Source organism: Bufo bufo (genome assembly GCF_905171765.1).
Source record: "Bufo bufo chromosome 1 unlocalized genomic scaffold, aBufBuf1.1 SUPER_1_unloc_1, whole genome shotgun sequence".
Lineage (NCBI taxonomy): Eukaryota > Metazoa > Chordata > Amphibia > Anura > Bufonidae > Bufo > Bufo bufo.
Window position 1 is genome coordinate 207173 of NW_024399963.1, and position 15861 is coordinate 223033.

The following is a 15861-nucleotide window of genomic DNA, read 5'->3' on the forward strand; positions in this document are numbered from 1 at the left end:
CAGCGCCGCCATACCACGGACTATGTGTTCCAGGAAGTGGTGCTGTCCTATTCCATTTATTATGTGGAGCCCTCGGGAAGCACTAGGAGCATCCATCAATGGAGGTACCCAGTCGGGGTGCTAGGAGATCCGTTACAATACTATACTATACTATGCTGCACAATACTATACTGTACTATACTGTGCTGTACTATACTGCACTATACTGTGCTGTACTATACTGCACTATACTATGCTGTGCTGTACTATACTGTACTATACTGTACTATAATATACTGTGCTGTACTATACTGTACTATAATATACTGTCCTATACTATAATATACTGTGCTGTACTATAATATACTGTACTGTACTATACTGTACTATAATATACTGTACTATACTGTACTATTTTCTGCTGTACTATACTGTGCTGTACTATACTGTGCTGTACTGTACTATAATATACTGTACTATACTATACTGTGCTGTACTATACTGTGCTATACTATACTGTACTATACTGTACTATACTGTGCTGTACTATACTGTGCTATACTATACTGTACTATACTGTACTATACTATACTGTACCATACTATAATGTACTATACTGTGCTATACTGTACTATAATATATTATGCTGTGCTGTACTATACTGTGCTGTACTATAATATACTGTACTATACTATGCTATACTATAATGCTCTGTACTATACTGTGCTATACTGTACTATACTGTACTATAATATACTGTACTATACTATACTATAATGCTCTGTACTATACTGTGCTATACTATACTGTACTATACTGTACTGTGCTGTACTATACTGTACTATAATATAATATGATGTACTATACTGTGCTGTACTATAATATACTGTACTATATTATGCTGTACTATACTGTGCTGTACTATACTATAATATACTGTGCTGTAATATACTGTACTGTACTATACTATGCTGTACTATACTGTACTATAATATAATGTACTCGTTATAGTATTATCGTTAGAAATTAACGATTTTATATACACAGCTGAGATGGTTATGCAGTTTTATTACTGAATGTTATTATCACTTTAGAACACGATTGGGTGAATATGTAAGGGGGGGATGTGACCTTTCTGGGGGACAACCCCTCAACCAATCCGGATTGAATGTTACACCTATATAAGTATTGAGCTTCACTTGTAAACCACATGTAGCTGAGAAAGACCTGGGTGTCCAGACGTTGCTGTATCCTTTCAGTGTGATTAAACGCTAAGCTTTGATTCAAGAACAAGAGGGCCGCGACTTTTCTGAAGTTTTTTGTACGTTTGAGGGGTCCCTGAGGCCGGGAGCTGACGCCACGAGCAGCGCCGCCATACCACGGACTATGTGTTCCAGGAAGTGGTGCTGTCCTATTCCATTTATTATGTGGAGCCCTCGGGAAGCACCAGGAGCATCCATCAACGGAGGTACCCAGTCGGGGTGCTAGGAGATCCGTTACAATACTATTCTGTACTATACTATGCTGTACTGTACTGTGCTGTACTATACTATGCTGTACTATACTGTGCTGTACTATACTATACTGTACTATACTATGCTGTGCTGTACTATACTGTGCTGTACTATACTGTGCTGTACTATACTATACTGTACTATACTATGCTGTGCTGTACTATAATGTGCTATACTATACTGTGCTGTACTATACTATACTGTACTATGCTGTACTATAATATACTGTACTATACTGTACTATAATATACTGTACTGTACTATACTGTGCTGTACTATACTGTACTATGCTGTGCTGTACTATACTGTGCTGTACTATACTGTGCTGTACTATACTGTACTATACTGTGCTGTACTATACTGTACTATGCTGTGCTGTACTATACTGTGCTGTACTATACTGTGCTGTACTATACTGTACTATACTGTGCTGTACTATACTGTACTATGCTGTGCTGTACTATACTGTGCTGTACTATACTGTGCTGTACTATACTATACTATGCTGTACTATACTGTGCTATAATATACTGTACTATACTATACTATACTGTGCTGTACTATACTGTACTATAATATACTGTACTACACTATTCTGTGCTGTACTATACTGTGATGTACTATAATGTGTTGTACTATACTGTACTGTACTATACTGTGCTGTACTATAATGTGTTGTACTATACTGTACTATGCTGCACTATACTGTATTATACTACACCCTGTACAGAATTATTAGGCAAATGAGTATTTTGACCACATCATCCTCTGTATGCATGTTGTCTTACTCCAAGCTGTATAGGCTCGAAAGCCTACTACCAATTAAGCATATTAGGTGATGTGCATCTCTGTAATGAGAAGGGGTGTGGTCTAATGACATCAACACCCTATATCAGGTGTGCATAATTATTAGGCAACTTCCTTTCCTTTGGCAAAATGGGTCAAAAGAAGGACTTGACAGGCTCAGAAAAGTCAAAAATAGTGAGATATCTTGCAGAGGGATGCAGCACTCTTAAAATGGCAAAGCTTCTGAAGCGTGATCATCGAACAATCAAGCGTTTCATTCAAAATAGTCAACAGGGTCGCAATAAGCGTGTGGAAAAACCAAGGCGCAAAATAACTGCCCATGAACTGAGAAAAGTCAAGCGTGCAGCTGCCAAGATGCCACTTGCCACCAGTTTGGCCATATTTCAGAGCTGCAACATCACTGGAGTGCCCAAAAGCACAAGGTGTGCAATACTCAGAGACATGGCCAAGGTAAGAAAGGCTGAAAGACGACCACCACTGAACAAGACACACAAGCTGAAACGTCAAGACTGGGCCAAGAAATATCTCAAGACTGATTTTTCTAAGGTTTTATGGACTGATGAAATGAGAGTGAGTCTTGATGGGCCAGATGGATGGGCCCGTGGTTGGATTGGTAAAGGGCAGAGAGCTCCAGTCCGACTCAGACGCCAGCAAGGTGGAGGTGGAGTACTGGTTTGGGCTGGTATCATCAAAGATGAGCTTGTGGGGCCTTTTCGGGTTGAGGATGGAGTCAAGCTCAACTCCCAGTCCTACTGCCAGTTTCTGGAAGACACCTTCTTCAAGCAGTGGTACAGGAAGAAGTCTGCATCCTTCAAGAAAAACATGATTTTCATGCAGGACAATGCTCCATCACACGCGTCCAAGTACACCACAGCGTGGCTGGCAAGAAAGGGTATAAAAGAAGAAAATCTAATGACATGGCCTCCTTGTTCACCTGATCTGAACCCCATTGAGAACCTGTGGTCCATCATCAAATGTGAGATTTACAAGGAGGGAAAACAGTACACCTCTCTGAACAGTGTCTGGGAGGCTGTGGTTGCTGCTGCAAGCAATGTTGATGGTGAACAGATCAAAACACTGACAGAATCCATGGATGGCAGGCTTTTGAGTGTCCTTGCAAAGAAAGGTGGCTATATTGGTCACTGATTTGTTTTTGTTTTGTTTTTGAATGTCAGAAATGTATATTTGTGAATGTTGAGATGTTATATTGGTTTCACTGGTAAAAATAAATAATTGAAATGGGTATATATTTGTTTTTTGTTAAGTTGCCTAATAATTATGCACAGTAATAGTCACCTGCACACACAGATATCCCCCTAAAATAGCTAAAACTAAAAACAAACTAAAAACTACTTCCAAAAATATTCAGCTTTGATATTAATGAGTTTTTTGGGTTCATTGAGAACATGGTTGTTGTTCAATAATAAATTGCACTCCCTGTATGCTGCACTATACTGTACTATACTATAATATACTGTACTATAATATACTGTGCTGTACTATAATATACTGTACTATACGGTACTATAATATACTGTACTATACTGTACTATAATATACTGTACTATGCTGTGCTGTACTATACTGTACCATACTGTGCTGTACTATACTGAACCATACTATACTGTGCTGTACTATACTGTGCTATACTATACTGTACCATACTATAATGTACTATACTGTGCTATACTATACTTTACTATGCTGTACTATAATATATTATGCTGTGCTGTACTATACTGTGCTGTACTATACTGTACTATAATATACTGTACTATACTATGCTATACTATAATGCTCTGTACTATACTGTGCTATACTATACTGTACTATACTGTGCTGTACTATACTGTACTATAATATAATGTACTATACTGTGCTGTACTATAATATACTGTACTATATTATGCTGTACTATACTATAATATACTGTGCTGTAATATACTGTACTGTACTATGCTGTACTATAATATACTGTACTATATTATGCTGTACTATACTATAATATACTGTGCTGTAATATACTGTACTGTACTATGCTGTACTATAATATACTGTACTCTACTGTACTATACTATGCTGTATTATACTGTACTATAATATACTGTACTAAACTATAATATACTGTACTATACTGTGCCATACTATAATATACTGTACTATACTGTATTATAATATACTGTACTATAATATACTGTACTGTACTATACAATACTGTGCTGTACTATAATATAATATACTGTACTATACTATACTATACTATAATATACTGTACTATACTGTGCTGTATTATAATGTACTATAATATACTATACTGTACTATAATATACTGTACTATACTATATAATACTGTACTATCATATATTGTACTGTACTATAATATACTGTACTATACTGTGCTGTACTATACTGTACTATAATATACTGGACTCAACTGTGCTGTACTATAATATACTGTGCTATACTGTACTGTGTTGTAGTATACTGATACTGTACTATACTATGCTGTATAATACTGTACTATAATATATTGTACTGTACTGTACTATAATATACTGGACTCTATTGTGCTGTACCATAATATACTGTGCTATACTGTACTGTGTTGTAGTATACTGTACTATACTGTGCTGTACTATAATATACTGTGCTGTACTATACTGTACAGTACTATAATATACTGTGCTATACTATACAATACTGTAATATACTATGCTGTACTATACTATGCTGTACTATATTATACTGTGCTATACAATACTGTACTATAATATAATTTACTATACGATACTGTACTATACTATGCAGTACTATAATATACTGTACTATAATATACAATAATGTGCTGTACTATACTGTGCTATACTATACTGTGCTGTACTATAATATACTGTACTATACTATACTGAACTATAATATACTGTACTATACTATAATATACTGTGCTGTACTAAATATACTGTACTATACTATGCTGTACTACACTGTACTATACTATAGTATACTGTGCTATACTGTCCTATACTATCCTGTGCTGTAATATAATATACTGTCCTGTACTGTAATATACTGTACTATGCTGTACTATAATATACTGTGGTGTAATGTACTATACTATAATATACTGTACTATACTATGCTGTACTATACTGTACTATACTATACTGTACTATAATATACTGTGCTATAATATACTGTGCTATACTATACTGTACTGTACTATAATATACTATACTGTACTATACTATACTGTACTATACTATGCTGTACTACACTGTACTATACTATAGTATACTGTGCTATACTGTCCTATACTATCCTGTGCTGTAATATAATATACTGTCCTGTACTATAATATACTGTACTATGCTGTACTATAATATACTGTGGTGTAATATACTGTACTATAATATACTGTACTATACTATGCTGTACTACACTGTACTGTGCTGTACTATACTATGCTGTACTATAATATACTGTGCTGTACAATACTGTACTATAATATAATGTACTATACAATACTGTACTATGCAGTACTATAATATACTGTACTATAATATACTATACTGTGCTGTACTATAATATACTGTACTGTACTATACTGAACTATAATATACTGTACTAAACTGTACTATAATATACTGTACTATGCTGTGCTATAATATACTATACTGTGCTGTACTACACTGTGCTATACTATAGTATACTGTGCTATACTATACTGTACTATAATATACTGTGCTGTACTATAATATACTGTGCTGTCCTGTACTATAATATACTGTACTATGCTGTACTATAATATTTTGTGCTGTAATATACTGTATTATAATATACTATGCTGTACTATACTGTAGTATAATATACTGTAGTATAATATACTGTACTAAACAATACTGTCCTGTACTATACCGTACTGTACTACTGTAATGTACTATACCGTACTATAATATACTGTACTATACAATACTGTCCTGTACTATACTATACTATCCTGCACTATAATATACTGTACTATACTATACTGTGCTATACTATACTACACTGTCCTATACTATACTAAACTGTACTATTATATACTGTACTATACTATGATATACTGTACTATAATATACTGCACTATACTATAATATACTGTACTATACTATAATATACTGTACTATACTGCACTATACTATAATATACTGTACTATACTATAATATACTGCACTATACTATACTGTACTATAATATACTGCACTATATTATAATATACTGCACTATACTATAATATACTGTCCTATACTGTACTATACTATAATATACTATACTTTGCCGTATTGTACTGAGATTACGGAGATGCAATGAGGGGGATTATAGGGGCAGTTTTCTCTACTTTTCTTACTCCCCAGAATGTTTCCGGGGGTCAGTAAAGCGGGGTCCACACTTCTGGGGGGCGGGGCCATACTCTGCCCCATTGTACCGGCACCCCCTCTGCTGCAGCCAGGAGCCCAGGAGAGAAGTCCTCTGTCATCTGCGGAGCCCTGACCACAAGACGCATCTCTGCTCCCTGAGAGCCCTGTACACACATGAGGCGGCATCACTGCGGCGGGGAATGTGCGGGGACACGGAGCACTGGAGCCGGCAGGGAGCGGAGGCCGCCGCCTGTGTTACCCTCCCGGGCTCTCCGCGGCTCCAGCTCCTCCCCGCAGCGTCCAAGCAGCTTCCTGCGGCCCCACCTTGTGGGAAAGAGCCCTGGGATGGGGACGAGGGCCGGGAAGAGAGGGAACGAGCCCCCGCAGCGGAGCCATCGGGCCGGATCCAGCCGGATGTGCAGAACGGCAGGCAGAGCGGGAGGACTGTGGCGGAGATCCCGGGGCCTGCTCCGGCCTCCTCCGCCACAGACGGCGACACACGGTGAGGGGGGATGTCCGGGAGGAGGAAGGCGCGGAGAAGGCGGCCTCTCCTGTCCGGTTCTAGCCGCTAAAGGGCTCTTCTCCCGGGCAGGGAAGCACAAGGGCAGAGCGGAGCTGCAGCCGGGCTGAGAGGGGTGAAGGCGGGGCCTGTGTCCAGTGTCAGCCAATAGACGCGCAGGAGGGCGGAGCTCGGCAGCCAATCACTGCGCAGCGCTGCACATATAAGAGGCGGCCCCGGCTCCGGCCTCAGTGTTTTCTCCAGGAGAAGTCTTTGTGTTTCCTCCCCACGTCTCACACGATGGCAGAGACCGCGCCAGCAGCCGCCGCTCCTCCTCCTCCCGCCGAAGCGGCCGCCAAGTCCAAGAAGCAGCCGAGGAAATCCGCCGCGGCAGCAGGGGGCGCCAAGAAAAGCAAGAAGCCGTCCGGTCCCAGCGTGTCCGAGCTCCTGGTCACAGCCGTGTCCGCCTCCAAGGAGCGCAGCGGGGTGTCTCTGGCCGCCCTGAAGAAGGCTCTGGCTGCCGGAGGATGCGATGTAGAGAAGAACAATAGCCGCATCAAGGTGGCCATCAGGGCTCTGGTCACCAAGGGGACCCTCACCCAGGTGAAGGGCAGCGGCGCCTCCGGCTCCTTCAAGCTCAACAAGAAGCAGCAGGAGACCAAGGACAAGGCGGCGGCCAAGAAGAAGCCAGCGGCGGCCAAGAAACCTGCAGCTACTGCGGCCAAGAAACCCGCTAAATCCCCGAAGAAGCCCAAGAAGGCTCCGGCCAAGAGCCCGAAAAAGGCTAAGAAACCAGCCAAGAGCCCCAAGAAGCCGAAGGCTGCCCCCAAGCCCAAGAAGCTGGCCAAGAGTCCGGCTAAGAAAGCGGCGAAACCCAAGGCTGCCAAGAGTCCGGCTAAGAAAGCGGCGAAAGCCAAGAAGAGCGCGGCCAAGAAGTAACCGGCGCCGCCCGCACTTCTCCCCCAAAGGCTCTTCTCAGAGCCGCCACCTCCTCCTCAGACGAGCTCCACTCCGCCCTTCTGCCCTCGTTCTCCGCTCACAGCGGGCGGGGGCTCCGGCTCCTCTGCGGGCGGGTTAACCCTGTCAGCGCCGCTCTCTTCCGTCTATCAGGGCCTCGCTGCTCGGCTGATAACCGCCCCTCACTGCGCCCCGCCCCCTGCTGGTAGTGATGCCGCCGCTGAGTGTACTGTGCCTGCAGGGGTGTCGTGCGCTCTATCCCTGGACACCAGCGCAGCGATGGAGCCGCTCTTCTCCGCACAGTGACTACGGGACTGTTCTCCCCTTCTCCGGTGGGGAGCGGGAGAAGACGGCCACTGACGGGTTAATACTGAGCAGGCTATGGGGGCGGGGCTATAGAACTAGTACCAAGGCTTTTGAAATTCCCGCTCAATTAGAATTCAGCGGCCGTGAAGAAGCTCCGCCCCCGTCTCATCTGAATGGATGATGTGAGCCCCTCCTGCTCCGCCCCCCCCTGGCTCAAATGAATGTAAATGAGCCCTGCTGCTCCGCTGATTAGATGGCTGTGAGCCCCGCCCCCCGCTCTTCTCAGAGCCCCCACCTTCTCTAGGACGGAGCTGCCGCATTGTGTTAATACATGGAAGCCTCATGTCCGAGGCGGATTATTCCCTCATTATAGACCACTGATCGGGAGGATGAGGGGAGTAGTGATCGGCCAGAGAGAAGGATGGGGGGAGTAGTGATTGGAGACTTGAGGAGCAGGAGGTGGTGAAGGACGAGCGGCTGGATGGGTCCACAGAGCCGGGCACTCGGGGATACACCGGTGCTAAGGGGGCGGGGATAGGATTGGAGCCCGGGGCCCCCAGCTCAGGACATGGCGGAGAATGCGGGGACGTCTGTGACAAAGAGACGGAAGGGAAGAGCAGGAAGTCCGGGCAGACATTGCTGCTGTAGAGGGTTTGGCCGCTGAATTCTACCCGGACTGTAATTGAGCGGGAATTTCAAAAGCCAGGAGATCAGCCAATCACTGTAAAGCACTTGTCCTATAGCCCCGCCCCCAGCAGCGCTGAGTGGAGATGGCGGGGGGGCAGGGAGGATGGAGGCGGTTATCGGTCACGTTCAGCGAGTCCCTGATAGACGGGGGGAGATACAGAGAGCGCTTTTAGAATAAAGGAACTGCTCTTACTAATTAGAGCGCTGAAAGGGTTAACCCGCCTCCTGTGAGCAGAGGTGGAGAATGGAGGGCGGAGTGGAGCTCGTCTCTGGAGGAGGTGGTGGCTCTGAGAAGAGCCTTTGTTGGGTGCGGGGCGCAGATCTAAGCCCTCTCCCCTCGGATCCTGCGGGCCAGCTGGATATCCTTGGGCATGATGGTGACCCGCTTGGCGTGGATGGCGCAGAGGTTGGTGTCCTCGAAGAGCCCGACCAGGTAAGCCTCGCTGGCCTCCTGCAGGGCCATGACGGCCGAGCTCTGGAAGCGAAGGTCGGTCTTGAAGTCCTGGGCGATCTCTCTCACCAGGCGCTGGAAGGGCAGCTTCCGGATGAGCAGCTCGGTGGACTTCTGGTAGCGCCGGATTTCCCGGAGAGCGACGGTCCCGGGCCGGTAGCGGTGAGGCTTCTTGACTCCGCCAGTGGCGGGGGCGCTCTTCCTGGCGGCCTTAGTGGCCAGCTGCTTGCGGGGAGCTTTCCCGCCGGTGGACTTACGGGCTGTCTGCTTGGTTCTGGCCATGGCTCTGCAGAGATCTGTACACAGCAAGAGAATGAGGCGAGGAACGGACCGTGCAGATCATTTATACTCCAGGCCTCGTCCTCATTGGCTCATGTAAACCACACCCCTACATCCCTATTGGTTTATTCGTACAGTGATGTGCCCGCCAAAACTTCCGTTACCAATCATCGTTCACAAGAGGCGGAGCCCAAGCGGAAGAAGAGGTGGAGCTACAGAATAAGTATGTTATAGTGATTGCTGCTGTAGAGGGTTCGTCCCCTGAGATCAGCCAATGTCTGCCCGTTCTCGCAGCATGTCAGGAGCGGTAAGTGCCCCTGTGTGACGCCCGGACCATCAGCGCCCCTGTGTGTAATGGACTGCTCCTCCACGGCCGCTGGATTCTGACCGGACTGTAATTGAGCGGGAATTTCAAAAGCCAGAGATCAGCCAATCACTGTAAAGCACTTGTTCTATAGCTCCGCCCCCTTCTCTGCGCTGGTGTCCGGGGATAGAGCGCACGGCGGGGCTCACATCCATCCATTAGCAGATCACTACTCCCCCATCCTCCTCACTGGCTGACCACTACTCCCCTAATCATCCTCAGTACCATATAACTACTTCACTCATTCTCCTCATCGCCCAACTTCTCTCTGGGCGATCATTCCTCCCCCCCATCCTCACTGTCTGATCACTACTCCCCTCATTCTCCTCACTGTCTGATCACTACTCTCCCATCCTTCTCTTTGGCCGATCACTACTCCCCTCATCCTCCCGAGTATACGATCACTACTCCCCTCATCCTCCCGAGTATACGATCACTACTCCCCTCATCCTCCCGATCAGTGGTCTATAATGAGGGAATAATCCGCCTCGGACATGAGGCTTCCATGTATTCACACAATGCGGCAGCTCCGTCCTAGAGAAGGTGGGGGCTCTGAGAAGAGCGGGGGGCGGAGCAGCAGGAGGGGCGGGGCTCACATCATCCATTTATTCACTGAGCCGGGGGCGGAGCTTCTCCATGGCCGCTGAATTCTTACATCACATCCTAAACATCACAGCCTCCACATTCTATTATCAACCTCAACAACATATTACAGCCTCTACATTAGATTATAGCCTCCACATTATTTTACAGCCTAAATATTACCAGCCTCCGTATTAACGGCCTCTACATTAGTCTCCATGTTAAATTACCAGCCTCCACATTATATTACCGGCCTCTACATTACCTCCATATTACCAGCCTCTGCATTACAGGCTCAAAATTATATTACAGTCTCTGCATTACAATACAGCCTCTATATTACATTACCGGCCTGCACATTATATTACAGCCTCCGTATTACCGCCCTCTACATTACATCACAGCTTAAACATTATGTTACAACCTCCACATTACATCACAGCCTCCATATTACCAGCCTGTAAATTACATTATATCCTCCGCATTATATTAAAGCCTCTATATTATCAACCTTAACATTATATAACAGCCTCCACATTACATTATAGCCTCAATATTATATTACAGCCTACACATTATATTACCACTACTCCCCTTATCCTCCCCAGTGCCCAATCACCACTCCCCTCATTAATAGCAGATCACTACTTCCCTCATTCTCCTCACTGGCTGACCACTACTCCCCTCATCATCCTCAATAGCAGATCACTACTCCCCTCATCCTCCTCTCTGGCAGATCACTACTCCCCTCATCCTCCTCTCTGGCAGATCACTACTCCCCTCATCCTCCTCAATACCATATAACTACTTCACTCATTCTCCTTATTGCCCAATCACTACTCCCCTCATCCTCCTCAGTACCATATAACTACTCCCCTCATACTTAGTGCCCGATCACTACTCCCCTCATCCTCCTCTCTGGCAGATCACTACTCCCCTCATCATCCTCAAAAGCATATAACTACTCCCCTCATACTTAGTGCCCGATCACTACTCCCCTCATCCTCCTCTCTGGCATATCACTACTCCCCTCATACTTAGTGCCCGATCACTACTCCCCTCATCATCCTCTCTGGCAGATCACTACTCCCCTCATCCTCCTCTCTGGCAGATCACTACTCCCCTCATCCTCCTCAGGACCATATCACTACTCCCCTCATCCTCCTCAGTACCATATCACTACTCCCCTCATCATCCTCAATAGCATATAACTACTTCCCTCATCCTTAGTGCCCGATCACTACTCCCCTCATACTTAGTGCCCGATCACTACTCCCCTCATCCTCCTCTCTGGCAGATCACTGCTCCCCTTATACACTTCAGCTGAGCTCTGCTCCCGCTATGAATGGCTGCGGATCAGCGAGCTGTGCAGCTGCTCAGTGCAGGGCGGGAGGACGAGGCTCCGCTCCTACGGGCACATAACGGCTGCGGGGTCCAGAGCTCTGCTCCTATTGGCTGGGAGAGCTCAGGATCTCGTCGCTCATTTGAATTTCCCGCCTATAGTCCCCAACTGCAAATGAGCTGCTGATCTACAGGAGGAGCCAGTCATGTGACCTGTACCCGCGTCATAAGCCACGCCCAGCGCCGCTCATTGGCTTCTTCACGAGTCTTGTCTCCGTTGGAGGCTTCTAATCCACCCAATGAGCGGCGCTGGGGGCGGAGCAGCAGCCTATAAAGGCGGCAGGAGGCGGCTCCTCCGGATCACACACATCAGAGTCTTCCTCGCTGTTCTGCTGTAGAGGACGATGTCTGGACGCGGCAAACAAGGAGGCAAAGTCCGGGCTAAGGCCAAGACCCGCTCCTCCCGGGCAGGGCTCCAGTTCCCGGTCGGCCGAGTGCACAGGCTCCTCCGCAAGGGCAACTACGCCCAGAGGGTGGGCGCCGGCGCTCCCGTCTACTTGGCCGCTGTGCTCGAGTATCTCACCGCCGAGATCCTGGAGCTGGCCGGCAATGCCGCCCGCGACAACAAGAAGACCCGCATCATCCCCCGCCACCTGCAGCTGGCCGTGCGCAACGACGAGGAGCTCAACAAGCTGCTGGGCGGCGTCACCATCGCCCAGGGAGGCGTCCTGCCCAACATCCAGGCCGTGCTGCTGCCCAAGAAGACCGAGAGCACCAAGTCGGCCAAGAGCAAGTGAGCCCGGCTCTGCTGCTGCTGCTGTGCCCCCCGGAACCAAAGGCTCTTCTAAGAGCCGCCCACATGGTCTGTACGACTGAGCTGGCGATGCCGCTGATCTCCGCTGTGGAGGAGGCGTCACACAGGGCCACTTACCGCTCCTGACCTGCTGCGAGTACGGGCAGACATTGCTGCTGTAGAGGGTTCGTCCCCTGTGTGTAATGGACTGCTCCTCCACGGCCGCAGAACGGGAATTTCAAAAGCCAGAGATCAGCCAATCACTGTAATGTACTTGTTCTGTAGCTCCGCCCCCATAGCCTGCTCAGTATTAACCCGTCAGTGGTCGCCTTCTCCCGCTAGTGAGGGGCGGGGCGGTTATCAGCCGAGCAGCGAGGCCCTGATAGACTGAAGAGAGATGTTAGCCCCGCCCCCCGGCTCAGCTGAATGGATGTATGCGAGCCCTGCCCGCCCTACTGCTCCGCCCCCGGCTCATCTGAATGGATGGATGTGAGTTCTGCTCCGCCCCCCGGTTTAGCAGAATAGATGGCTATGAGCCCAGCCCCTCCTGCTGCTCCGCCCTCCGACTCAAATCATGAATGGATGTGAGCCCCTCCCTTCTTGCTGCTCCGTCCCCCGGCTCAGCTGAAAGGATGTATGTGAGCCCCGCCTCTCCTGTTGCTCCGCCCCCAGCTCTGCTGAATGGATGGATGTGAGACACGCCTCTCCTGGAGCCACGCCTCTCCTGTTGCTCCGCCCCCGGCTCTTCTGAATGGATGTATGTGAGCCCCGCCTCTCCTGTTGCTCCGCTGAATGGATGTATGTGAGCCACGCCTCTCCTGTTGCTCCGCCCCCGGCTCTTCTGAATGGATGTATGTGAGCCCCGCCCCTCTGTTTGCTCCGCCCCCGGCTCAGCCGGATGGATGTGAGGCTGCCAATTAGGAGCAGTGGAGACACCACGTGACCCTCTCCTCCAGTAGATCGGCGCGCAGTCAGCAGCAGCTCATTTGCATGGCCCTTGTATAAATACCGCCGCGGTGGCAGGTGGAGAACAGACGAGATTTTGTCTTCAGTCAGAATGCCCGAGCCAGCCAAGTCCGCCCCAGCGCCCAAGAAGGGCTCCAAGAAAGCCGTCACCAAGGTCCAGAAGAAGGACGGCAAGAAGCGGAGGAAGAGCAGGAAGGAGAGCTATGCCATCTACGTCTACAAGGTGCTGAAGCAGGTCCACCCCGACACCGGCATCTCCTCCAAGGCCATGGGCATCATGAACTCCTTCGTCAACGACATCTTCGAGCGCATCGCAGGGGAAGCCTCCCGCCTGGCTCACTACAACAAGCGCTCCACCATCACCTCCCGGGAGATCCAGACCGCCGTGCGCCTGCTGCTGCCCGGAGAGCTGGCCAAGCACGCCGTCTCCGAGGGCACCAAGGCCGTCACCAAGTACACCAGCGCCAAGTGAGCGCCGCCCCCCGCACCCAAAGGCTCTTCTCAGAGCCCCCACCCTGTCTCCAGCGGAGCTGCTCCCGGGTCTCCCCGTTGTTCTCACAGTGGCTGCGGTTTTCCTCCCTGTCAGCTAGATGAGATGCGGTAACGCTATCGGAAGTTACAATACAAGCTCCCCTCATCCTCCTCCTCCTCCATGCCCGATCACTACTCCCATCATCCTCCTCAGTGTGGCGCTCCCTGGGGAGAGGCTGTGCGGCTGCTCAGTGCAGGACAGGAGGACGAGGCTCCTACGGGCACATAACGGCTGCGGGGTCTCCGAGCTCTGCTCCTATTGGCTGGGAGAGATCAGGATCTCGTCCCTCGTTTGAATTTCCCGCCTATAGTTGAGCTGCTGATTTACCGGTGGAGCCGGTCATGTGACCTGTACCAGCGCCGCTCATTGGCGGGACGGATTAACCCCTCAGTCTCCGAGCACAGCTCGGCTCGTAGCTGCGGTGGAGAACACCCGGGGCTCGGGATTTACAGATTATTGGGGGGTTTCTGTAATGTAGACCTCCGGCTGTACTGAGCACAGGGCGCCGCTGATCTCCTGATGGGCGGGCGGTGTTAACCCCTCAGTGGAATTGTAGCTCCTCCCCGGGAAGATGTGGGCGGCTCTGAGAAGAGCCTTTGTGCTGTGAGGACGGAGGAGGCGGCGGCAGCATTAACCCCCGAAGCCGTAGAGAGTGCGGCCCTGGCGCTTGAGCGCGTAGACCACGTCCATGGCGGTGACGGTCTTCCTCTTGGCGTGCTCGGTGTAGGTGACGGCGTCCCGGATGACGTTCTCCAGGAAGACTTTCAGCACCCCGCGAGTCTCCTCATAGATGAGGCCGGAGATGCGCTTGACGCCTCCCCTGCGAGCTAGGCGGCGGATGGCAGGCTTGGTGATGCCCTGGATGTTATCACGGAGCACCTTCCTGTGCCGCTTGGCGCCGCCTTTCCCGAGCCCTTTCCCTCCTTTACCGCGACCAGACATCTTCTAGGTGTGAGGAGCAGAGAGCAGTGACTGCTCAGCCCAGAGCCCTCCTTTATATGGAGCATGGGCGGACCTGAAAGAGAACTGGGGGCGGGGCTGTTCCTGAACTCCAGGCCCCGCCCTCCACCTCTGATTGGCTGAGCTCAGAAGTGCTGGTGGTTTTCATTTTCCAGCCTCCATGTTACCAGCCTGTAAATTACATCATATCCTTTGCATTAAAATAAAGTCTCTATATTATATTATCAACCTCCACATTATATTACAGCCTCCATACTACCAGCCTCCACATTCTATTACAGCCTCTACATTACATCACAGCCTCCACCTTATATTACAGCCTCCGCATTACATCACAGCCTCCACATTATATTCCAGCCTCCATACTACCAGCCTTCACATTCTATTACAGCCTCTGCATTACATTATAGCCTCCACCTTACATTACAGCCTCCATATTACATCTAT

General features: G+C 48.3%; 3 protein-coding genes across 3 annotated transcripts in view; 2 read left to right on the forward strand and 1 right to left on the reverse strand.

Moving 5' to 3' along the window:
- The window catches only part of LOC120982704, a 66480-nt gene extending 51084 nt beyond the window's left edge, over positions 1-15396 (reverse strand). The window contains exons 1-3 of the mRNA XM_040412961.1: positions 15097-15396; positions 12532-13062; positions 9538-9921 (exon numbers count right to left, since the gene is read on the reverse strand). Of these exons, the coding sequence (XP_040268895.1) occupies positions 9538-9921; positions 12532-13062; positions 15097-15396 (1215 nt within the window). The remainder of the gene's footprint in view (positions 1-9537; positions 9922-12531; positions 13063-15096) is intronic.
- LOC120982658 (histone H1B-like) lies at positions 7497-8135 on the forward strand. The gene has a single exon (XM_040412915.1). It carries the CDS (start codon positions 7497-7499, stop codon positions 8133-8135), a length of 639 nt encoding a protein of 212 aa, XP_040268849.1.
- Positions 13995-14396, forward strand: LOC120982684 (histone H2B 1.1). Its single transcript, XM_040412941.1, has one exon. The coding sequence runs from the start codon at positions 14014-14016 to the stop codon at positions 14392-14394; it is 381 nt and encodes a 126-aa protein (XP_040268875.1). The 5' UTR covers positions 13995-14013; the 3' UTR covers positions 14395-14396.
- Positions 15397-15861: the final 465 nt, after the last annotated feature.